The sequence below is a fragment of the Lucilia cuprina genome, chromosome 4 (genome assembly GCF_022045245.1).
Source record: "Lucilia cuprina isolate Lc7/37 chromosome 4, ASM2204524v1, whole genome shotgun sequence".
Lineage (NCBI taxonomy): Eukaryota > Metazoa > Arthropoda > Insecta > Diptera > Calliphoridae > Lucilia > Lucilia cuprina.
In genome coordinates this window covers 40,464,384-40,491,532 of record NC_060952.1, presented here as the reverse complement: position 1 = coordinate 40,491,532, position 27,149 = coordinate 40,464,384, and the positions used below count along the sequence as shown (strand labels likewise).

At 28.1% G+C, this 27,149-nt stretch overlaps 2 protein-coding genes across 4 annotated transcripts in view; both read right to left on the bottom strand.

The window, feature by feature from the left end:
- Positions 1 to 27,149, bottom strand: part of LOC111690997 (cadherin-99C) — a 199,427-nt gene that overhangs the window by 81,130 nt on the left and 91,148 nt on the right. For 2 of the 3 annotated variants that reach the window (XM_046948607.1, XM_046948605.1), the window contains one exon: positions 3,012 to 3,222. In XM_046948607.1, the coding sequence (XP_046804563.1) occupies positions 3,012 to 3,210 (199 nt within the window). In that variant the 5' untranslated portion in view covers positions 3,211 to 3,222. Of the gene's footprint in view, positions 1 to 3,011; positions 3,223 to 26,521; positions 26,581 to 27,149 lie in introns of all 3 variants that reach the window. The other variant, XM_046948606.1, reaches the window with a different exon arrangement.
- On the bottom strand, positions 13,526 to 14,141 carry LOC111690998 (vitelline membrane protein Vm26Aa-like). Its single transcript, XM_023453616.2, has one exon. The coding sequence runs from the start codon at positions 14,065 to 14,067 to the stop codon at positions 13,645 to 13,647; it is 423 nt and encodes a 140-aa protein (XP_023309384.2). The 5' UTR covers positions 14,068 to 14,141; the 3' UTR covers positions 13,526 to 13,644.

The following is a 27,149-nucleotide window of genomic DNA, read 5'->3' as shown; positions in this document are numbered from 1 at the left end:
GAAACTTCACCACCCAACGAGAGTTGATTTGAAATCTTGAAAGAGATTTCTTTACATCCACTAGCAATATACGGCGGATTGTATTAACCCTCATGAGAAGACTACAACAGTCAATACACAGTTCTGTTTGTCTGACCAAGAGGACAGAACAGCAAAAACATTTTATCCTTCTTTATTAACAAGTCATTAACGAAGAAGAGAATGAACTAAGTATAAGAACCGATCAGATCTAAGCACTACATTTAAAATTAGAGCACAATCTTCAAAAAGGAGTTGAATATAGTTAAACATTGTACATCGTTAGGCAATGCCATGAATTGATGTCGACGAATATCGGTGAATTTTTCAAACAGATAAATTCTATTGAATGCCAAACCAAATTCTTTTATAAACAACTGATATTAGAACCGATCAGAAAATGAATATCAAAAAATGCTAAGGATTGTCTCTAGGAATTACATTTCAAATAAGAGCAGTATAATCTTTAAATGAGGAGTTGAGTATAGATAAAAATTATCCATCACCAAAAAAAGCCATGAATTGATGTCGGTGAAGATCGCTGAATTTTTCAAACAAGATTGTCTTAATAAACTCCCCCCGGGGGCATGTTTCCATGATGAAATCTCCATCATGGTGTATAGCAATCCCCGGGTAAAGAGGTGCTACCAATACCTCTAGTCTGCCGGGACTATAAACTGGTAATGTCAAGTGTATCCTTGGCTTCCCCTCGGAATGATTTGGCATCAGGTCTAAACACAGTACCATATAATCTGGCACTACGGGTGGTCAGTTGCCAGCAGTACTATGTCCTAGCTGGTCAGTTGATTAAGGTTCCTTCGGGATCCACGTAGTGGCTGTGGTTGAATACCCAAAATCGCGGGGAGGGAATGTTGGTTTAAGGATGGATATATCCTATACCTAATGGGTTAGATAAATCTCTCTTCGAACAGGTCTGTGTACAAAGCACCATATGCTGGATATTCAGATCTTAGGTTTTTGACAACAAATGTACACATTTTTAAGGACTGCTTTATGAAAAAGCATATGCAAAATATTCTATAAAAATCTTAGAAATATATGCATTTATAACAAAATATGCAAAAATATGCAAAAACAATTCGATGCCATTTTGTAAAAAATTATTTGATTCGTTATGAAAATTAGTTAAAAGTTATTTTGAGTTACTGACTACAAACATGCATTTGCATAGAAAACCTTGCCCTGATCATATGTAGGAGGCTTATTTATAGTATAAAAGTGTTTTTGGTATGAACTTTATTCGCTCTTGATAAAATATTTGATCTTGAAAATTTTCTATTCAGCCCTCGTTTTACTAAAAAAACTGTAAATCTTTACATGTCTATAACTTAAATACATATTTATAATACCCCCCGAAAAAACAGCATTTCAAATGATGCTAAAGAAAACAGAATAAAAAAGCTTTAATAAAACTTATTTGTTAAAGGTTTAAAGCATAAACAGTTAGAATTTCAGTTTTTAAAAAAGACACAAATACACTCACATGTGTGTGTTTTTGAGTAGAAAATATAAATTTGTTCTTAATACAAGTTTGTAGCCTGTGGCATAAATTTTGAATTTCTTTTTCTGCAATTGTTAAATGCATTTTTCATATTTGTATGCTATTTATTCTCTATCCTTTAAAGAATACAAACAAAAAGTTCTTCCTCTCTAAATGTTTATTACTTTTACTTCCAAAACACATCAGACATGTGCCTCTTGTCTTTTTGGTTTGTTTGGGCTGTTTCTTTCGGTATTTATTCTGTATATTTATTACGTATGGGATGTTTAGTTTAGTTTTATTTTATTCTATATTTTCCTTTTGTTTAGTATTTATTATTTTAAAAAATTGTTGTAAATAATTCAAAAGAATAACATGTTAAATTACTGGGGGGCTACTTGAAATGGCATGTGTTGTTTTTAAAATAACATTTGATATTGATGTTGTAATCGTTTTTGGAACAATAAAAAAGGTTCAAGAGGAAATTGTATTGAAAATGCTTTTTGGATTTTTTTTCTTCTAAAACTTTTACTGTCTTATGCTTGAGTGGTTTATAAACCTTTGATAAATTGTTATGAATAAGGCCCTTAAAATAATGTTTTAGAGCTTTATTCATAACAATTTATTAAAGGTTTACTAATTTTGGCAATTAATGTTTAAGGAAAATACAAAGTGGACAAACTTTGAACAGTTATCATGCTGCCATAGAACATGGCCTTAAAACTTGAAAAATTTAAAAATACAATTTACGATTCTTTTAAATATTCACATGAGCTGCCTTAATGATTTAATTACAAACTTTCCTTTTTAACTTAAATTTTTCTAAGCTTCCTTTTTTATTAGAAAAAATTATCTAGAAACTGATTAATCACAGTTAATCAAAACGACATTTAATTTTATGTTTAAACACAAATTGTAATTTGAAATTTGTTCAACAATTTTTTATATAAATCTAACTAACATGATTTTAGATAAGATCAACCTTGTTTATAGTACATTTTTTTACTACCATTTGCTTTAATTAAAAATGTAATTAATTTTCACTTGTATGAAGAACAGCAGTGCAGCACAGCACAGCACAGCACCATCACTAACAAGTGTAAGAATTTATTTTATGTTGTAAAAAAATAGATAAATAATAGGTATAAAAGAAAAAAACTATAAAAATGGGTGTAATGTTTAAGATGATTGTGAAATCAAGAAATTTTTCAACGTTAGACTTAGGATTTATAAAATTAAGGTGGCAATCGAGAGTTTAACCAAACATCGCAGTTGAATAAAAATACAACATTTCTATTCTATATATGTATATAGGATTTATATCTTAAAAATTCCGAAGTAAGGCAGATAGTAAATAGGAGTTATTGAAAAGTAAGTAATTATATAAGTACAAGCTTTTGCCGAGTTTTTGCTAGGTAATTTAATTTTTTTTTTAATTTTATTAATATTTAAAAATTGTTTTTTAATTAGATATATATTTGTCAATACTTACAATCACCTCTACTCTCCTCTATATCCAATATTATATTTGTTTGTCCCGTTTCCACTTCACACATCTGTGATTTGCCTAAAACACCAGCAACTTTGTGACATTTTAATAGCAAAACAAAAACTAAATATAAAGCTGATAAATATGTTATACGTTGATGGCAGGTGTATGAGAAGATTTTTGTGGTGCGGCTGGAAGACATGTTGACTTAAAACTAAAAATAAAAGGAAAAATAAAAAACAAAATTAAATAAAAATTATAAAAAATTACTATAAATTGAAATATTTATTAAATAAAAAATACATAAAAATAAACTATATTAAAAAATAAATATGTACAACGAAATCATATCATTTTTATTAATAAATAACACTCCCATATTTGTTCCTTTTTGTAAACATTTCTGCTTATTATTTACACAATTTTCTAAAATAAAAATATTTGAAAATCTATAAAATTGCGATAATATTTAACGTTTAAACAAAACCATAAAATTAAACTAAATTGTCCTAATAATAATATAAAAAAACGTTGAGAACCAAAAAAATTTAGTGCAATTGAAACCCATGATCTTAACCGATTAACTAGAACACAAAATTTAACAAAACATTAAAAATATATAAAAATTAATATTCTTTTGTTTTAAAACAACAAAACAACCAGCTAAACAAAATAAGAAAATTTAAATAAAATTGCTGAAAAAAAAGAAACACTCACACAGCCACAAAAAACTAAACATTGTAAAATATGCCCATAATATTAGCACATTTATGAAAATTGCATATTGCCATATATGACAACACTTCAATAGACACACAAGCAAAAAAAAAAAAAAAAACAAACAGTTACTTGCCGCTGTTGGTAGCAAGCTTAACATTTTAGCATTTCTATTGTTTTGCCAGCCAAACAAATGAACCAGGCCAATATACAAAACGGTTGAAAAGAATTGTTCAAATGACAAAAAAAAAACAAAACTATGGAAAATAAAGAAAGAAAATCTAAAACAATTCTAAAGCAATGAAACTGTATGAAATTACCATATAAGGTCAAAACTGTGTTTAGAAAAAAAAAAAACAAAATACAGAATTACAATTTGGCAATGAATTTTAAAGGTAAAGTTTATTATGCAAACGTATTAAAACAGCTAAATATTTATGTATGTAGTATGTACAAAAACAAACAAATGTATCTATGTAAAATACTATAAGATACTAGGTCAGGCATGGAAAACTGATAATTTCATTTCTCAATTGATTAGCCTAAGGACAATTCTATTATCCTGTCTATTGACTACAACATGTACTATTCTATTGATTAGTATAGTTACTAGTATATTGACTAGTATATTAATTATACCTAGTCTATTTACTTGTCCATTGACTATTCTGTTTAGAAGTTTACTAATTAATCTTCTAGTCTAGATATGCTATTGATTAGTTTATTAATAAGTCCATTGAATAGAGTTTTTTGATCGGCCTTTTTATAAGGTTATTGACTAGTCTATTATATATTATGTTGACTAGCCTATTCACTAGTCTATTGAACAGACTATTGACTAGTCTACCAAATACTCGTTTGATCAGACAATTTATAACCTTATTGACTAATCTATTAAATAGACTATTGTGAATGTCTGTTGACTAGCTTCGCAACTAGTCTATTGATTAGTTTATTGAACAATCTATTGCCTAGTTTTTCGTATAGTCAACTCTACCAACTGGTATATTGATCAGACTATTCATATATTAGTAAATGTTGAGTATATTCCTGTGGTCCTTCTATTTTCCACACTTTTGACTAGCATTCTATATATTGACTAATTTTGTCTTTTTACTAACCAATTGAGGATTATCTGTTCTATTAGCTGTTTAATGGACTAGTCGATAGACTAATCCATGTATTATTCCATAATCTAGTATATAGACTGGTCTTCTGACTAATCAATGGACAATTATATTGAATAGTCTACTGTTTAGTTCCGTAACTATATATGGATAAGTCTACAGACTAGTCTTCAGAATAGTTTAGTTTAGAATAGTCTGTGGAATACATTATAGACTAGTCTATGGACTGGTTTATCTATGTGTATATTCCGTGGTCTATAGACTGCTCTATTGCTTTACATTTTATTTTAAAAATTTGCTAAAAATGTCACTATAGAACTGATTTTTCCGTATCTGAATAAAACCTTTTTCTGCTTTAGATTCTAATATAAAAAGTGCATTTTTTTCTGCGGAAATTTGTTAAAAATGAGTATTGTGTAATAATTGTATTTAGAAAGTAACAAGCTGTTATAAACTTTCCATAATATTTTGAATTTTGTTTACAATTTAAAGATTGGATTTGCCATAATTAGTTGCAAAGATTTTTTATTAAAATTTTATTTAGTTATTTTAATTCTAATAGTTCTAATGATTTTTTAATCTTTTTTAACTTACATTTTTTACACGGGATTGACATTGGACGCAAGTACTTACCATTCTCGCTTACAAATAGGCAGTGAGATAAGTGCTTGCTAATAAATTATTATTTGTTTAAAAAAAAAGAAAACATTTTTTTTTGGGCGTTAAAAACAAAATTCAAAAACAATATGTCTGGGCTAAAAGGTAAGTACTTATATAATATATTATAATATTATTATTTGGATCCTTCTTAACAATGCACATGATATGTAGTCATTATAAACTAAGTTGTTTAGTAAATGCAAGTCATTGCCATGTTTTGCATGAATAGATGTTAACCTTTAACAATTTAGGTTATTTTAACAAAAAGTTATGATTGTCGCTTAAGCTAAATTATAAAAAACTTCAATCCCCTCTAAATTAAGTGACAAACAATGATTTAACTAACGCTTAAATAAAATTTAATTGGCTACATAAACAACGTTTAACCAATTTGCCTTAAAACTTATGACAAGAAGTTCAAACAATTTACCAAATTAAACATTAAAGATAATTTATATTTAAACATTTTGCCACCAATGACCGAACGAACAAACAAACGTTCACCATTACCATTTAAACAAGTAGGTTAAATTTGAAATGAAATATACAAACATAAAACGACAACACAAATAATTACAATTTTTGAAGATGAACGCGAAAAAAAACAGAAAAATACACCCACTTAAATCCCAATAAAGAAGTATCTTTAACAACACAATAAGCATTCGAAAATTAAAATCATAATTTATAGTGAAATTCTTAAGCAATTCAAATAGAATGAACAAAAGGAGAAAATTCTTAAACTAGCTGTCATTTTCAAAATTCCCTGTAGACTTTAAATGGCTTTTACCACAAACCGCAATCAAACAACCGCTAATGCAAGAAATAAACAAGTAACAGCAACAACAACTATGACACGACAAACAGATCAGGTGTACTGAAATTTCACAAAAAAAATTAACAAAAAAAAAGAACGAACTGGCTTTTGTCTAGCAACTAAAATCGTCGTTCGTCTAAGCCACTTAAACGAGAAATAAATTATTAGTGGCCGTGCTAAACTAAAGCACTTGTTTAACTTTAACTTAAACAGTTATTCACAGTTTTCCTAAACTTACATTTTAAAGCCATGGAAAGGAAAAAAAATTACAAAATGTTAAAAAAAAATATAAATAAATAACCAGACTTTGTCTGTCTGTGAAATTACAAAAGTAAACAAAAAAGTAAGAAAGTAATGTTGCTTAAGTTAGGCTATATGTTGCACTACATATGCTATGACTATATCAAAGGACTATGTGAATTATCTGCCGATTTCTATGGAGCAAAATATAACATATATCAAATTTTTCCCAGTTATTATTAGTATAGAGATTTGAACTTTTATTACAAGCTTAACTTTGACTAAAAGAAAATTCAGAGAATGTGTATTTCCGAACAATATTATTTTGAATGTTCCAAATATCTGCACAAACGTATGATATCTTCCTCATTGTTGTCGTATAGGGTAAAACAAGAGTTAAATGTAGTGTTTGGCTACTTGTATAACTTTTTCTTGTTTCAGTTGCTTTACAGCTCGAACACAATCTTATTTGCTTTTTGCTCATTTTCTGCTTGGCTGATAATTTTTGTGGCATCAGGATGTTTTTTTCTTTCTTATGTTTAAAGACATGTTAAAGCATGATTGCCCTTCATGCATTTTGAAAGATGAAAAAATAACAAACCAACAAAAGAAATAAACGGTTGTTCTTTCCGTTTTGTAATATTTATTTGTAGTTCTTCTTGTTTGGATATTATATTCATGTGCCACCAGAACATTTATTTCTTTTCACCCAGTTGGAGTTTTTCGTTTTGTCTCTTTTTAACCCAATTGTTAAATTTAGTTAAGTTGCAATTTATATTGTATTTTAGGAGTGAGTGTTGGAAAGTTGCCAGATTTCGTAGCATAAACACAAAGTTCTAAGGTGGAAGAAGATTGGTAATATTCTATATTCTACCATTATCTCTATCAATGTTATTAAATTTCTGTCTCTATATGCCATGTCCATCTGTACATGTCTACAACTGAGAGGGATATGAAATATAACCGACTTCTTTAGTTAGGACTAACCAACCAACCAATCAAGTAACTAACTAACTCACTCACTAACTAACTAACTAACTAACTAACTAACTAACTAACTAACTAACTAACTTACTAACTAACTAACTAACTAACTAACTAACTAACTAACTAACTAACTAACTAACTAACTAAATAACTAACTAACTAACTAACTAACTAACTAACTTACTAACTAACTTACTTACTAATACAACTCCCATGTATGGGAGTTGAAGTCTATTTTGAAGCTTCTCGACCGAGTACAAGAGAGAACGAAGGTAATTATCGGTGATTGTAGTTTATCCAGCTTGTGGGGTGTATTTCTCTGTTCTATCAATAATGTAAGGGAATGTGTTCCTCTGAAATTAGGGAACTCGTTCCCCATACCCATATATTTTAACTTAGCACACGACAGCCTTCAAGAACAAACTAAGGGAAAATTTCATTCTTCAGCCGTACTGTTCATATGTAAAACAAACTTCCTCCAGAAGTATTCCCCGCCACTTTCAATGTCAAAAGTTTTAAATCAAATATCCACAAACTCTGCTCCCTCTATCTTCCCTCCCACAATCTATTTTCGTAATAATACTATGAAATTAGGGAAACACGACAGCCTTTAAGAACACACTCAGGGAAAATTCATCCTTAAGCCGCACTGTTCGTATGTAGAATAAACTTCCTCCAGAAGTATTCCCCATCACTTTCGATGTAAAAAGTTTTAAATCAAATGTCCACAAACTCTAGTCCGAGAAAAAAATAAATAACTAACTACCGCATAATGGCATACTTTCCTTAAACTTTAACAAAAGGTCATTTGTCTAACATGTTTTTGCGGTGAAGAACATTTAAATGGTTAATCAATCTTGTTGGTAACTACAACAGTTGTTGTGGTTTATCTAATATAACTTCTTAACTAAACAAAATTGCAAAATTTTTCTCTTAAAACACATTTAAACTACTTGAGAGATGAGAAAAACGAAAGACTTAAGAAACGAACATGATGCAATAAAATTTTTGATCTAACATTTTAGCGGTTTTATTAATAATTTTAAAAACATGTTAAAAAAAATAGATCAAACGTGATGATGTTTTAGAATTTTTTAATAAAATAAAAATAGTGAATTTCTCAGCAATAAAATAAATATTAAAGGAAATAAATTTGCTACTGCGTTCTTGGTGTGAACGAATTTCTTATATATTAGAACTAATACAATTATGTTCACAATTATTTAACAGTTTTCTTTTAAAACATAAAATCAACATAACTTAGATTTTTCTTCCTCCTTAAGTAATTTGTCATAAAAATCAATAGATTAAAATAAACAGTTTTTCTTTTCAAAAAGTGTTAATTATGTCTACTTAATCGTGATTGATACCTCAAAAACATGTTTTGTGGCAAAAAAAAAAAAAAAAAAAAATGCTAAGTTGTTTATAAACAAACCACACAACCAGTAATTGAATTATATGAAAAAATAATTCTCATCAACATCTTGACATCTTAGGCTAAAACTTATAGACATTTAAACATATTCTAAGAAGTGGTATATTGAATAACCGTAAAAGTCCATATTAAGATTTTCTATTCATTGCATTTTCTCAAGTAATTGTTGTTGCTTGCATGTATTTTTTACGAATTGCCTTATAAAGGTGTCAAAAGATAATATTATTTAATTACAGGTAATATACACTCTCAAAGATTCGCAATTTATTTTGCTATTGTTATAAAAATTTATAGATTTTCTTTTCTGCTGTTCACAAAAACTAATATCACATCTAACACTTTATAATAGTAATCAACAACTGCAGCAACATATAAATACATATTCTCGTACTCCACTCGTACATTGTATGTAAAAGTATGCAAGTTGTGTAAAAAAGTACAAAATATATATTGTAAGGATAAGGACTGAGATCAGTGGTTATTAAACTAAAGCTTAAAGAGAACAAGATTAAATTTTATTATAAATTTTTACTCCCATATTCATTAACAAATTTTTATTTTATAAACGATTTATAAATCAAATTTCGTATGGAAATTTTGTTTTATAAACTTTTTATAAAATAAAGTGCTGTTTATGAATAAGGGGGTTAATGTTTAATTATAAAAATATTCTAAAAGTTCCAGTTTAAAAAACTAAAACGTCAAAAAAGTCCTAGTTTACAAATCCTCAATTACTCTACATGCTGATCCCGACCTAAGATATTTTCAACTAACTTTTTTGTGAATTTTATCTTTATTTCTGTTAAATTTATAAAAAATTCACTTATCCCACTCCTTACTAAAATATAAGAAATAACAATTTGAAAATATATTTCTAAGCAGGTAATAATTCATAATAAACGCAATCACTTAACAAAAGATGAGAAATAAAAAATACAACATGTAACAAAAAGTAAAAAGATATGCCAGATATTGCATCAGAATGCAAAAATCATTAAACTTAAACTCATCACAGGCAAAACCATATAATCATAATGATGATCTAGAAAAAAAAATAATGGGATTCAGTAACATTTTTTACTTTCTTTCCTTTTCTTTTACTCATATTACAACAGCAGTAGTATTTTTTTTCGATGTACATATAAATCTTTAAACTCAATCAGGCGCTACTTAAATGCATAACTCTGACTTTGGCTGCTCAAAACATTAACTCTGCCTCAAACGTTATGTAGCAACTAGTTAAAGTGTCTAGTTTTTTAAATAGAGATGAAAAAGTCTAGAAGAAAGTTCAAAAGAAATATAAGTAAAGATTGTAAAGAAGCCAAAGCAAAACAGATATACAAACATAATAATCAGCATACTAGATAGTCAGTTAGTTAGTTACTTGCATTAAACAAAATATGCAATGGAAAATACTTAAATGTAATAAGATTAAAGAGAAATACAAACTGATATACAGACAAAGCCATAAACTTAGCCCCAGCAGCCTCTCTAATATTTTAGAGTTTATGTTCAAGAACCAGCTTAGTTTTGTAAAAAAAAAACAGATTTTGAAAAAAGTAGGAAAAAATAGTAAACCATAATAAACATAACGGATCATAAATCTATAGTCGTTGTAGTAAAATTTAGTTTTCCTACTACCAGTTCAAAAGTGTGCAACAGCCAACCCAACCCAATTCAATTCTATTCCATTCAATTCATACTCTGTGTAAAGATTTTTTTGTATGTCTGCTATATTTTCTGTGTTCTTTTTTATTCTCCTCTAAAATATTCTAATACTTTGTGAAAAGAATATTTAACAAAAGAGAGGGGAAATGTTGCAATAGTTTTTTTTCTTTTTTGTCGTAAAAAAACTAAACCAAACAAGAGCTTTTTAGCAAACATAACGGCTATAGCACCTGGTTTATTGATGTAATAATGCTGCAACAGCTCAACATACTTACATATTATGTACATGTGGAATTAAAAAAAAAACTTATTTTTTTTATATATTTTTGCATTTTCATATAATCAACATTAAAACGCATTTTAGTGATGTTACATTTTGTTGCTATAATTAGATTTTTGTCGAAAATTTTGATTTTATTTAAACAAATGAACATAAATCATGCAAATGATTTTAATAAACCCAACAAAAACCTGGTAATGGGTTGTACTTCCATAACGCTTAACTTTTCAATGAGTATGTATTTCCTTACCGTATGCATTACTTTGAAGTACTCGAGTAATAACTTTCTTTGAATATAAAATGGAAGTACTTTATTTTTGGCTTTGTCATTTTGTTTGCACATTTTATTCAATTGCGTGTTAAGAATTATGTTTTATAAAATAGAAAACAACATTACTTTGTATCTGAAAACCATTATTTGACGCGCAATAATATAGCTAAGCAGTGGTGCAGTGAGTAGAACACTTAACTAACAAACCGAAGTCCCTGGTTTGTATTCTCACTGACTTTTTTTTTATTATTAACAAGTAGGAAAGTATAGTCGGGCATGGCCAACATATTATACCCTACACCATGATTTTTATTTTTCATAAAGGAACTTTTATGTTGAATTTTACCTCAATTCCAAAGTATTTAAGCAATTTATTGATAAAAAAAACAAAATTTTCTAAATGGGGGTTAAATATTGGTCGATCCTCGGTAAATTTGGGAAAAGGATGTATTTTTAAATAAAGGATGTATTTTAAATAATTGCGGCCTGTATCTTGCGCACAAGGTTTATATGGACAGCCACTCAGCCGGACAGACGGACATGTCTTAATCGACTCAAAAAATGATTCTGAATCGATCGTTATACTTTAAGGTGGGTATTGGACCAATATTTTGTATTACAAACATATTAGCATTTTAACTCAATACTTTTCAATGTAAATTTTTACTGGGAAACTTTATAAATGATTAAAGTACAAAAGCATATGGACATAACAACCCTAGTGTTCATATTTTGAGGCTGCGATAATAATACATTTTTCTTGAAATGAGCATCTAGCTTTAATCTCAAATTAGTCGTTTAAAATTTTTTAAAAATATGTAAAATTCAACATGTTTTTCTCTCTTACTAAAGAAGTATAAAGTGCCAAAAAAAAAAAACTAATTATATAACAGTGTTTTAGCTTAGTGAAGTTTATGGATTTGCGCACAACAGGCATGGTAGAGGCTTAAAAGCAATTCTTTTGATTTGGTGTATATTCACGTCCTTTCAAACTAACTAAAAAATGATTAAGGCCATAAACATGCAGAATTACAGACCGACTGATCATACTGAGTACTTTCCCGATAAAACAACAGTAAGTTGGACAATGGCTTTAAGTACTGTCCCATACATGAGGCCACCGTATAAAGTATAAAACTGCCAGTAAAAATGATCAGCACATAGGATATTTTGCAAGAGCAAGCTTGTAAGCATGATGGATCAAAAGACTAATAAAACAGATCCCATAATATTTATTTATGATCATTATTACTTCTAAGATGAGTGAAGATCAGTGTTGCAACACCAAGACGTTAACAAAAATATTCTAATTGTGGTCGGCAATTTTGCTTATTTTAGGATTACCTTTTTATCAGTAAGATTACGATCATGTTTGTACGTGCTATCGCAATCATATTGCAGGAATATCGATCTATCTTTTACGCCAGGTCGTAAATAGTTATAGATCAAACAACCGGAACAATGTAATTGTAGCAAATAAAACAACAAATTATGAGCAAGAGATCAGTTGTTGTTAAAAAAACAGTTTATATCACTGAAAGCTCTAGATTCTGTTCCACTGATTTGCCAGTACGATCAAGGCCCTGTTTTTTCGTATATCGCAATTATTCTTCAGCTGGATGAGATTGATACAAAGCACAGCAGATTGTGGTCGGCAATTTTCCTTTATTTAGGATTGATTACCTGTGTACCAGTATAATCAAAATCATGTTTCCATGTAATATCGTAATCACATTTCATGAATACCGATCTATCGTTAATAGTTATAGATCAAACAACAACAACAGTTTATGTGCTAGAGGTGCTTATATCGCTGTTCCTCCAGTTTACCAGTCCCTGCTTTTTCATATATCGCATTTATACTTCCAATGGATGAGATTATTTTCAAAAAATAGATATAAAAGAAAAAGTTTCTGGTCCGACATGGACTTCTATGATTGTACGAGCTCTGGTAGTAAAACTTCTATGAACAGATGGCATGATCTTTGTGAGAGATGATGAGACATTAGCAAAAGCTCGATATCAGCATTAAACTAATGACTTACACAGGTTTCAGTAAGTCAAAAACGAATCAGTTTATTCACCAAAAAAAAAGGAATGAAGAAACTTTATCAAATGATTTTCCCAAAAAAAATTAATAAAGAATTTTCCGTGGGATATGTGCATAATTTTAATGAATTGAACTCTAGCCAGTAAAGTTTGAGAGAATCTTTGTAAATGCAGTTTTTATTCAACAAGCGAAGCTATCGAATTATTAACTTATGCGGCAATCGTGAAATTTCTTCCAAATCATTTAACACTTTTCACTGCACTTCTTTTTTTCTATATTAAAAATTTTTATTTTAAATTAAATTTATTAAATTAATTTAAAATCATTTACAACAAAACATGACATCGTCTTCAATTAATCACAAATAAATAATTTCATTCACTCTTAATAATACCATTGATTCATAGTTTGAGGCATCAATCCGCTATAGGTTTGAGGTACACCATAACTGTTACCAACAGGAGCCATGTAAGTAGGTACAGGAGCGCTGTAGGCACCAGCCGATCCATAAGAAGTAGCAGGAGCAGCACAAGGTACTGGAGCTAAATTAGGTTGACAACTGAACAAATAGTTTTTGGGGCAAGGAGGAGCCGGGATACTGGCAGCACCACCGCCATAACCGGCAGATTTACGGAAGCGATTGAAATCCGTATTCAAAAGGGATTGAATAGATTGAGGTGTATCAGTTTCCAAGTCCAGTTTGGTTTGAGTGTTAAGATTACTGCTGGAGGAGGTACCAGTGTTGGTGGTAGCTGCAATAGCAGCAGCGAAGAAAACAATCAAGTTAAGGCAAAGGAAGGCTTTCATGTTGACGGAGTTTAGTTTAGAAAGATTTTGAAAACAAACTGTTTTATTTGAAGACTGAAGCGAAAGTGTTTAGTTTTGGCTTGGAAATAAGTATTTATAGGAAATATTTGCAAAAATTAGTGCTTATGTTGTAATTTTTAAAAATTTAACTGTAACTTGCATTTTTTGATTTTAGTGTCTAGAAAAATATATAGGTCGTTTATTTTTAAAAGCAAAATGCGTAAAATTGTATTCAGCAGTTTTAGTTGGCCGTATTTTTTAAAGGTTAATATACTTAAACTTGATGATTAAACATATTTCAAAACATTTTAAAACTAAGACAAATATTTTTAGAAATTTCTTGGGTTTTTATTATTAAGAATATTTATTTTATTTCCTTTAATTCTGTGTATGTATATTTATTCAGGTGTTTAAAATAACCACAATAACTCTTATTAGTTGCTGCAACAAGGGAAGTGTTTTCATCCAGATTCTAGCATATTAACCTCCAGTTATTTTTATATTAAAACTAATAGTTACCTGAGATTTCCTACCAACCACTGTTATTTTAACTAATGATCTAGCGGCAGTTGAGGTTCAGAAAAAAATAAATACACAACAAAATGAAAAAAGGTAAACGAGAAAATTCAGAAAATGCTGGGTAATATTAAAGTCAGTTAACTTTTATGAAGTTAAAAATGCAATGAAGATCATGATGATAGTGCAACAAACGATGATGTGCAAGATTGGATACTTCCTTTTCAAAACAACTAGCAAACAACAAAAACAATCTTGTTGCTACAACCTGTAACTTGACAAAATAATAATGAAGATAAACTTGGTATAAAACGAAAAAAATAAAGAAAAAATTGTCAGCATTATTTTGTTCAAAAGAAAATTTCATCATTTAATGTTTCAAGTGAAAAAGTGTGACATTACAAGCAGGTTAAAAAACCGTTTTTCTTCAAACTTTAAACGGCTCAAATAGGTTTGGAATAAAAGGTTCTTACTGGGTTTGAACGGTGGTTTGTATGTGTGTGTTTTTACTTTAGAAAATAACCAAGTGATTTTTAAAAGTAATTGTTACGGTATTTTTCTTCGGTGCTTAGTGGAACGCACAAAAGGACAGCCAGCTAACTATCCAGTTATGGTAGCAAAATATTAAGTGTAATTTTAAGTTCACAAGTTTAGAATAGTTTAAGAGAGATAAAAAAAGAAAACTTAATAAAGCCCCTTTTACACATGCACACAAGTAATATGATCTGTCAAAATGTTGTATTGAAAAGTAAGGATAGGATTGTGTAAACGCAATATGTAATGAAATCATTGAACATTGAGAGGAAAAACGGATAGAAAATTGGTTAGTCGTATTGCTCTCTATATATTTTGAAATAATTAGAAAAACAAGCAATTCGCATTAGATAAAGGATGCATTATAAAAAAGTGAAACAGCTGTTTCCATCTTACTTTTTTATTGTTTTATTAGAATCGTGTTAACACAAAAAATAAAAATTATTTTATTTATTCCTTAGACTTTATGTACGTAAAATGTGATCGTGTGAAAGGCCCTTAATCTATAAGAAGAATAACAAGAAGTTTTTTCTAAATAAAACCTTAAGTAACAAATCATCACACATGGAAAATATTCAAATCAATAACATTTTCTTTAAAATATTTGCATAATGTACATTTCTTGAAATTTCTTTAGAAGATTTCTATAGAAATCTTTCTTAAGAAGAATTTTTCTGTAGGAAATGTTTTTTGTAAAAAACCTTTCTGTACAAAAAAGAAACAGTTCTACAGAAAACTCTCATAAAAAAATACTGTTCCTGTTTTACAGGAAGCTTTTGCTCTACAGAAAAATTTCTTACGAGAACCTCTTCTAGAAAACTTTTCTGTAAAAATCTTTCTTAAGAAGAATTTTTAATAGAAAATTTTATTAGGAAGAAACTTTTCTATACAAAATATTCTTAAGAAAACTATTCTATAGATTTTAATTGAAGAAACTGCAATAAGCCCTTCATATGAACTTATGTAAAAACTTTCTATAGAAAACTTCATTTTATATTAGAAAAATCTGTTAAGAATACATTTTTTACTAGAATTTTCAGTAGAAAAATTTCTTAAAAAATATGTTTCCATAGGACACTTTCTTAAAATAAAACTGCTCTATTAAAAATATTCTAAGAAAGAAATTATTCTACAGAAAACTTTCTTGAGACACAGCTGTTCTATAGATAACTAATTTAAAAAATTTTTTTAGAGAAAACGAGATTTTTTTTAGAAAACTTTCTTTAGAAGACATTTTTCAAGAAAAAACATTCATAAAATTAAACTGCTCTATTAAAAACTTTTTAAGAAAGAAATTTTTCTACAGAAACTTTATTGAGAAACAGCTGCTCTATGTAGAATTTATTAAGGAAGGAACTTTTTATAGAAAGCTTCCTAAAAGAAGTATTTTAAAGAAAATATTTCTTAAGAAGAACTAAACTGCAGAAAATATTATTAAGAAGGAAACTATCTTCCTATAGAACACGTTTTTAAAAGAAACTTCTGTTTAGAAAATATTTTCTATAGAGCAATTAATAAAACATTTAAAATTTCATTAAAATAAAATTTTCTATAGAAATCATCTACTTTTGGAAAAATTTGATCCGAGAATTTCAGGTATAAGAACCCTTAACTGAACTGGTTTTCCACATATGTATGTACATTTTAATGTTTCTTTCTGTTTTTCTCGTACAAAAGCGTAGCAATACATTCAGTTTTTATTTAGGAAATTAATCAATACTTTTACCAATACTATCATCGATTACTTGGTCAAGTCAAGCCTGATGTTCTAAAGAAAAATAAATTGCTTTGCAACAAAACTGGAAAAAATTCCAACAATTTATCTTAAATATACCATAAGAGAAAGAGAAGCCTTTTCCTAGACTTCAGACTTTAGAATTAAGTGTAAAAAGAGTAGCAAATACTAGAGTTTTGTTAAATTACAAATAATTTATTTTACAACACCTCGATTTTGTTTAGTTTTTAACTCAGATTTTATTGCTCCTGTTGTTAAGGTTTTCTTTATCTAGCATCTTTTAGCACAGTGAGTTGCCTACATAAACATAAACATACAACTGTGCATCTTGTTGCAAGTAAATAGATCTTGGCATCTAACTAATCATAGAAAAATGTTATATTTTTCATGTTTTTTTTTTTATATTCACATTAAAAATAAAATAAAAGATATAAAATGCTTGTTAAACATCAGCCTTATTTTGATAACTTAATATCTTAAAGAATTTTTACTATTTTCCAGATCGAAATCTTTAATATAGTGCAAAAGACAACAACAACAGTTTAATATACATGTTAGCAATTTAATAACAAGACAAGTAAATTAGAAATAACCAGAATAAATAAAATTATGTTGAGGAGATAGTTACTCTTAGATTGATAATAATTTACATTTATAGAAATTTAATATTTAAAATAAATAGTTGAGCTAACTGACATCAAACATAAAATCTTTGATAAGGAAGTGTCCAATCAACTGTGATAATGATTTGTGACAGAGAAAAAGCAAAAACTAGTTTTTTTAAAAGCTGTTAAAACATATTGTCGTGCCATATCTAAAAATACAAAAACAAGCAGTTCTCTATAAAAAGGTGTATAATTTAAGCATTCTTAATAGAAAATGTGTTCCTTAAAGAAGTTATTTATCTGGAAGATTTCCAAAAAGGGTGTTCTTAAGGACAACTTTTTTTTAAACCAGAAGAAAAGTTTTTTTAAGGGCAGTTTTTTTATAAAATGTTTTCTATAAAAAAGTTGTTATTTTTCTCATTAACTGGTCATGTTTTAGTTCAGTTCTAAATCAGTTTTAGTTCAGTTCTTGTTCAGTTCAAGTTCAATTCTAGTTCAGTTCTAGTTCAGTTCTAGTTCAGTTCTAGTTCAGTTCTAGTTCAGTTCTAGTTCAGTTCTAGTTCAGTTCTAGTTCAGTTCTAGTTCAGTTCTAGTTCAGTTCTAGTTCAGTTCTAGTTCAGTTCTAGTTCAGTTCTAGTTCAGTTCTAGTTCAGTTCTAGTTCAGTTCTAGTTCAGTTCAAGTTCAGCTCTAGTTCAGTTCTAGTTCAACATTAGTTCAGGTCTAGTTTTCAGGAATTCTAAACGTTTAAGATTTTAACAAAATCTCCAAATTTAAAATTCCTTAGAATATCAGAATCTCTATCATGGTATAAACACCGATCCGCATTTATTAAATAGAAATACTAAATTTGTCTTCAGAACATAAATTATTATTTTTTTTACAACCAATAGTTTTGAAAGTAATAAAACGTTAAAGCAGACCATCATTTTACAGCCTCTGCAATAAAATTATTTTGCATAGAGCTTTGGAGAAAAAAAAAACAAATCTTTTGTATGGACAACTAAACTAAAACTATTGTCTATTAGTTTAGCTGTCTTTAAAAAAAATTAATGTTATTAGTTAATAAAACTATGAAATTATAACTAAAAGGGGAAGGGTGCAATATAAAAATGGATAATGTTACAAAATTTGTTACCTAAATATCTTTAAAGCTTTTAAAAAAGTTGAATCACAACCTTTTTATCGCACCATGTTCTTTTTCTGCTGATCTCTGAGCTAAATGATACTTACTTACCATATGTTTTGAATAATTGTTAGATTAACTTCCAGTTAAGCTCTTTAACTTGTTTTGTCACTAAATCTAGCCAATATTAGCAATAATGAACATTTTGCTTTATAATAATTTTGAAAAAAAAGACACACACACAACAAAAACTTAATAATTTTTCAATATTACATTTCATTATTTTTTTTTTTTTTCTAAATAATTTTTAGTTTTAAATAACTATTAACAATATAAACTGCACCTGTATAATGTGATTTGCACTTAGAAAGAGCTTTACAGACAAAAACCACAAAAACGGCAACTGCAACAATAGATAGTGGCTTTTACCTAGATTTTTATTATGTTTTTGTCGTAGTTGCTTTTTGTTAAAAAGTTTGTTGTAAATAATGCCTGGTGGCATTTAAACATCTTGACATTACAATGGTTTTGTGTACTGAAGCGTTTTGCTAATGTTTTTCTACCACTTTTTTGAGAGTTTTTCCAAGTGCTGATTTTTTGGGGGATTTGAACTTTAACCTTTTTGGTTAGAAATAAATAGCAGTAGTTATAGCAACAGTAGAGGTATTGACTAAAAGAGTCTTTGTACTAGTAGTTGTCGAGGGGGAAACAAACATGAATATTAAATGTTTTCTTTAATGAAATAACATTTCAAATGATGAGCAAATTTGAGTATTTTTTTATTTTTGCTGCTGTTGCTTTTTTTGGGTTGGCAATCTATTTTGTGATGTTTGTGGGATTTTGTACCATTAATAAATTTTTATTTGTATAAAATTTGCAAATTTATGCCATAAAATGTTAAATTTCCATGGGAATCTTAGTGCTTTAAAGCATCAAAGTGTTTGTTCATTACCTTAAAAAGTCAACAAGACAGGCGATAATTTTTGGTTTATTACAACATAAGTAGATTAAAAAAACTTGTTAATTTGCTTTTAAAAGGGTTAACACTTAGAAGTTTTGTATGATAATGGAACTTGGACAAAACATTTTCATATAAAATTGCCTTTAAAAGGATAAATTTCTAAGTACTTTGTACAAAAAACCCTAAAAATGAAAGTTTTCAATAGCAAATTTTATGAATGTAAATTTACTATTTATGAACTAGAACTGAACTAGAACTGAACTAGAACTGAACTAGAACTGAACTAGAACTGAACTAGAACTGAACTAGAACTGAACTAGAACTGAACTAGAACTGAACTAGAACTGAACTAGAACTGAACTAGAACTGAACTAGAACTGAACTAGAACTGAACTAGAACTGAACTAGAACTGAACTAGAACTGAACTAGAACTGAACTAGAACTGAACTAGAACTGAACTAGAACTGAACTAAACTGGAACAATTCTAGAACTAAAACTGTCGATCGATATTAATGAGAACATCAGGGTAACATTTGAAAGAACTAGAACTTAAGCCAGTAATCAGCTATTTAGTCATTTTCTAAAGGGGACATTATATGGGGGGTAGGGCCAATTATGGTCCTATGTCCGCCATAATGCAGAAATATTTTTCAAACGTGAAAAAACTGACCTATGCGAAATTTTGTGGTATTTGCTTCATAAACAACGAATTTGTGAATATTTGAAGCTATTTATACAATATTCCGGGGGGGTACAGTTGTATGGGGGCTATGTGAAATCGTTGACCGATTTTGCCCATTTTCAATACCAAACATTTCTGATCAATAAAATATATTTTGGGAAAATTGTGGACGCTATCGTGCCAACAACAGACAGACGGACAGACGGACGGACATGGCTAGATCGTCTTAGAATCTTACGAGGTCCCAGAATATATATACTTTATGGGGTCTTAGAGCAATATTTCGATGTGTTACACACGGAATGACAAAATCAATATACCCCCATCTTTTTTGATGGTGGGTATAAAAACAACAAATGTATTTACTGCCACAATTTACTGCAAATCATTTATCAAAAATAACCATTTAAAATTAAATAAATACAATAACATTAAAAATTTACTGCATTTGATTTAAAACTTAGCATGGAAATATTGTATAATTAAGGCTTAAAAATCTGATGGCAGTGGAGGTATTAATATTTTTTGTCTACTTTTAGCCACACCATGACAATAACAACAATTAATTTTTATTATTTTATATTTAATGCTATAAACATTATACAAAATTTTTAATAAATTAAAATATATACACACTTGTAGTTTAACATTGGTCCGTATTACTATATTTTAACAACCACACATTTTTTTCTTGATTGCTACTTCCAACAACATCAGCCGTATTCGACATCATTTGTTGTAACAGAAATATCTGTTATAACCTGTTGTAATTGGTTGTTAGAATTACGCATTTTTCTTCAATATTATTATTATTGTTTTGCTTTTGTTTTTTGTCACAATTACATGGTGATTTTTTCTTATTGTTTTAAATTTTAAGGTGTTGTAGAAATGTATTCCATGGAGATTGTAGCAGACGCGTGTTTTGTGTCACACTGAAGCCAGGAATTTTTCCAGTAACACTTAAGTAGTTGTGCTTTTATATGTTCTGGTGTGAAAAAAGTACGAAATGTTGTGTTTGTTTAACACAAAAGGCGTGATTTAAAAAGCAGGTCAAGTAAAACGGTATAAGAATATTTTGAACTTCAAAAAAACTTGCTAGACAACACCCTATAGTTGGTGAAAAAGGCATAAACAGAAATTATGTTTATTTTTTGTCTAAATAAAGAATTTATAGAAAATATTGTAGATATATGAACAATGTAGATATCTATGTATTTAATTATATTCTAAGTATAGAAATTATTGTCGTTATTTATATCTGAATCGAAATATTCGAGCCCTTAGGGCAGTTCTATTTTAGTTCTAGTTCAGTTCTAGTTTAGTTCTACTTCAGTTCTAGTTCAGTTCTAGTTCAGTTCTAGTTCAGTTCTAGTTCAGTTATAGTTCAGTTCTAGTTCAGTTCTAGTTCAGTTCTAGTTCAGTTCTAGTTCAGTTCTAGTTCAGTTCTAGTTCAGTTCTAGTTCAGTTCTAGTTCAGTTCTTGTTCAGTTCTAGTTCAGGTTTAGTTCAGATTTAGTTCAGTTCTAGTTCAGTTCTAGTTCAGTTCTAGTTCAGGTTTAGTTCAGTTCTAGTTCAGTTCTAGTTCAGTTCTAGTTTAGTTCTAGTCCAGTTCTAGTTCAGATTTAGTTCAGTTCTAGTTCAGTTCTAGTCCAGTTCTAGTTCAGTTCTAGTCCAGTTCTAGTTCAGTTCTAATTCAGTTCTAGTTCAGTTTTAGTTCAGTTCTAGTTCAGTTCTAGTTCAGTTCAGTTCAAGTCAAGTTCTAGTTCAGTTCTAGTTCAGTTCTAGTTCAGTTCTAGTTCAGTTCTAGTTCAGTTCTAGTTCAGGTTTAGTTCAGATTTAGTTCAGTTCTAGTTCAGTTCTAGTTCAGTTCTAGTTCAGGTTTAGTTCAGTTCTAGTTCAGTTCTAGTTCAGATTTAGTTCAGTTCTAGTATTTCTACTTAATTTTTGCATATATATATAAATTATTCCGAATGTGCTAATTTACCAGCCCTGTATATTTCTAATAAAAATAAATTATAAACAATTTATCATACAAGAACACATTGTATGAACTTGCAACAAGTAAATTAAAATTTATATGAAACACACTTCACTCATAGCAAAAACTAAACACAGTACTTGCTTAAAAAACATAAATTACTGTCTATTTAATTTTGAGGTCTATTTTTTCATGAAAGCAATACATACAAATTATTGTTATTAATACCTTTGAAATTATATACAAACAGTTTATTTTTCTATTTTTCATAAAATTTCAACACCTGTTTTCCTTGTCTCTGCTTTCAATTTATGTGTGTCTTGAAACACACCCAAAAATTATTTGTTTTTAATTTTTTTTATAAACATTTCTGTGTTAGAAGGAATTGTTAGACTAGCAAGCAAAAAAATTAATAAATTCTGCTCTTCGACTTGTGAATGTTAATTTTTATTTATATGATTTTTTTCCAAAATATTTAATAATTTTGTGTCTATGATATTTACTGTTGTTTGCTTTCTGGCATAAAATATGCAAATTAGTTTCAGTAGAGAAAAAATATTTATAATAATATTGTAAAATTTTAAGCAGTTTTGCATAAACAAGTAGCTGTTTAAAAAAAATAAAATGTTCACTCATGTTTGCTAACTAAAGTAATAGTTTTAACTTAAAATATAAATAAAAATAGAAACAAATTAAAATCTTGCTATAAAATTGCATTAAGACATCATCTTAGCTAACTTTTTTTTATAAAAAAGCCGTAGTTAATTTGACCCAATTGAGTAGTACAATTGATTTTTTTTATAATTTATTATGTCTCGATATAATAAAATTTTTTTAAAACTTAACTTAATGTGCTTTTAATATAAATATTGAATTTATATAAATGCGTTGGAAAACTCACAATAGTACAAGAAATTTATTTCTATAACTTTATTAAACAAAATCTTTTTTTCTTTACCAAATAAACCTTAAATCAAAAGACTTAAGCAACATACTTTTTTATTGCAAACTTTTCTTAATTTTATTTAATTTCTTATCCTAGTCAAAATTCAGTTTTACTTCAAGTTCAATTCTAGTTCAGTTCTAGTTCAGTTCTAGTTCAGTTCTAATTCAGTTCTAGTTCAGTTCTAGTTCAGTTCTAGTTCAGTTCTAGTTCAGTTCTAGTTCAGTTCTAGTTCAGTTCTAGTTCAGTTCTAGTTCAGTTCTAGTTCAGTTCTAGTTCAGTTCTAGTTCAGTTCTAGTTCAGTTCTAGTTCAGTTCTAGTTCAGTTCTAGTTCAGTTCCAGTTCAGTTCTAGTTCACTTTTAGTTCAGATCTAGTTCGGTTCTAGTTCAGTTCTAGTTCGGTTCTAGTTTATTTTATCTCAGTTCTAATTCAGCTATAGTTCAGTTTTAGATCAGTACTGGCAATGTTTTGGACGAAATAGGAATGCATAAAGTTTAATAAAAACTTAATCTTTTTTCCAAGTTACTTTAAGGTTTATTAAAGTTAAAGCCAAAATATAAACCTCTAAGTATATGATGACAGGTAATTTCGCAAATAATGTCATCTCGTACTTGGCTTTTTGGCAACTTCCATACAACATGTTAACCAAAACGGATTGTTAAAAAAAGAATCGTGTCGTTTTAAACCACCACAAATAACTAAGTATCACATTAGCAGCTGTAAAGACAGAAAAATAAAATTGTCAAACTGTTTAGTGGCGCATTAAATGGTTGAAACAGCATGACACTTCAAAAACTTGACTTTAAAGAGTCAAAAAGACAAACTTTAAAAAATAGGAAACTCACAAAGAAACATATAAATGTGAAAAAAGACATAATAGTGGTGTGATATTGATGACACATTCTTATAAAAAATATATTGGGAAAATTATTTGTTTCAACAAAAAAAAGATGATTCTCACCTAATGACCTGTATATTTTCTTGAACTCCATTAACTATTTAGGAAAGAAAGTAGCAAAAACATATTTGAATTTAGTTGGTTGGGGTTTGCGATTCCATAGAGTTGTTGGTTGAATAAAATGTTAAGAAAACTAGAAATAGATTTATGCATATTAAAGCTAAACATGTCATGCTTTGCATAAATTTAACACCAAAATGTTGTGATTCTTTTTTGTAGTTTTTTTTTTTTTTTTTTTTTTTTTTTGTTTAAGGCTATCCAACAAAAAAATAATAAACATGAAGATGTTGTTAAACAATTTTGTTTATGTTTAAAGCTGAAGAAGAAGAATATAAAAAAAAACAAATAAACATATTTGACCTACTCTGCGCAATACCAAACCCAAAGATTAGGAATTTTTGGTTGGAATCTTGGTTTCTATTAAAATTCGTATTATTTTGTTTTAAATACTTGATTCTAAATTTCTAGTGAGTATTGCATACATTATATATAATTCAACGTAAAACAACACGTACGCAACGCCAACATCATCATTATCAACATCACCAACTTCAGTATTTCATGATTATCTTTTGTTGGCTAACTAACGTAGAAACCACCAACCAACTAACCCAACTCAATCATTTTGTAGATGTTAAATATGGCTTTTTTACATTCTTATCGCAAGTTTGTATTTTAAATATACAAAAAAAAACAACGTTTTTAGTTAAATTTACTATAGTTAAGGTTAAATGTATAAACAGCAAAAACAGCATCTAAACTTATATTGTTAAGTGTAGATAAAAAGGTGTTTAAAAAATATGAATCTTCATAAATTTAGCACAAAAATTTCACACCTTCCATTTGTAAAAGACATTATCATGCCTGCCTGGCCAGCAAAACACGTCATCGTTTTTGTTATGGCTTAAACCATAAATGAGTAAAGGGTACTATGATTAAAGCTTAAGATATTTAAGGAAAAGCAAAGTAATCGAAAAGTTTTGTTGGAAAATTTAAGTTAAAGTTTTCGATATTTTTATAAAAAAAAACTATAACTGTCATAGAATATAAAAGTTATCGATAACCTTTCTATAGAAATTCTAATGAAAATCAATGTTATCGATAATTTTACAATTAAAAAATTGCCATAGAATAAATATCAAAGTTATCGATAACCTGCCATAGAATAAATATCAAAGTTATCGATAACCTTTTGAAAGAAATTTGTCAATAATTTCACAATATAAAATCAACATTATTAACAATTTTCTAAAGTTATCGATAACTTATAGAGTATAAAAGTTATCGATAACCTTTCAATAGAAATTTCAATGAAAGTCAATGTTGTCGATAATTTTACAATTAAAAAACTGACATAGAATATCAAAGTTATCGATAACCTTGTGAAAGAATGTTGTCAATAATTTCACAATATAAAATCAAGATTATTAACAATTTTCTAAAGTTATCGATAACTTCTTAAAGGAAAAATCTAGGTAATCCATAACTTTATATGATATATACGATATATTTTCTATACAAAAACAAAGTTTTCGATAACTTTTCTAAGGAAACTTAAAGTTATTGTTAACTTTTGTAAAGAAAATCAAAGATCTATATAATTTTATTTGAAAATTTAAGTTATTAAATTGAAAGTTCTCTATAGCAAAAATTATCGAAAACTTTTCTATACTTCCTCTTAAGGTTTAAAATTAAACCTCAGCTGCAACATAAACTAACTGAACAATTTTACTCTTCAAAAAAAGGAAAGAAACTACTTATAGTTTCCTTTTATACTTGTTGTTTTTGAATACTATATCTTGAGGATTTCTTTTTTTTCTACTTTAGGAATTTTTGTCTTTTTCTTACTCTCGTAATAGTATTTTATTTAACTGCAAAACCTGGCAGCAACTTTTTAACGAAACTTTCCCATTGATGTTTTCATACTGATTATATTTAATAGTGTGGAAGTAATTTCATGCCTGTTTTTTAAAGTCATACACAAAAAAAAAAAAAAACAAAACTATTCAACATTTTAGTGTGACCACGGTACGTTTTCTTACAGATTTGTATTTTCCTTTTTTACTTTACACAAAAAAGAGGCATGTCAGGTTTTTCTTTTGCTATTAAACGAAAAAAAAAATGGTTAAATATTTTTCTTATTAAATTATGTGAAATAAGAAAACCAGAAACAGAAATTATGGCAAAATCTGCGTGTCTGGGGATCAGTTCGTGTTGGTTTAAAATGCATCTAAAATATGTGTTAAAAATAATAGAAAACTTAAAAAAAATATGTTTAGAAAAAAGTTAATAATGGTTTGTGTTAATTTTTCTTAATTTTGACAATATTTAAATTCTTAATTATACTATACTTTAATCTTAAGTTTTTTAACTTATATACAAATAAGTTGCTGTAATATTTTCTGTTTTAACTTACTCCGTTGTGCAAGTGTGGTACTTTCGTTAAAAATTTTAATAAAACTTTGTCCCACTTACCTGTAAAGAAAAAAATTATAAATATATTAGTATTTTTTCTTTTTTATACAAAAAACAAAATTTACAAGCCACAAACGAACTTGATCTTAAAATTAACTATTAATAAACAAAATGCTTTTTAAACTTTACTTAATATCAATATAAAATATCAACTTAATATTTATTCTAAAATGTCAAATGTATTAAAAAAGGAACAGCCAGACAGAACCAGTCAATTTAAGATGCTTAAACTCATAAAATATTTGCAAAAAAGACAAGACTAAATTTAAATACTCTTAATGTATGAGAAAAGAATAACGAATAAGAAACTGCTTTAATAACAAAACAAGCAAGAGTTAAGTAAATATAGGACTTAAATGAATTTTACACTCCCTATCATTAAACACAACTGGAATTGTATTTTAGACATTCCAGATCGAGCTCAGTTCAACTTCAGTTTTATTCCATTTCAGTTCTAGTTGAGTTTTAGTTCAGTTCTAGTTCAGTTCTAGTTCAGTTCTAATTCAGTTCTAGTTCAGTTCTAGTTCAGTTCTAGTTCAGTTCTAGTTCAGTTCTAGTTCAGTTCTAGT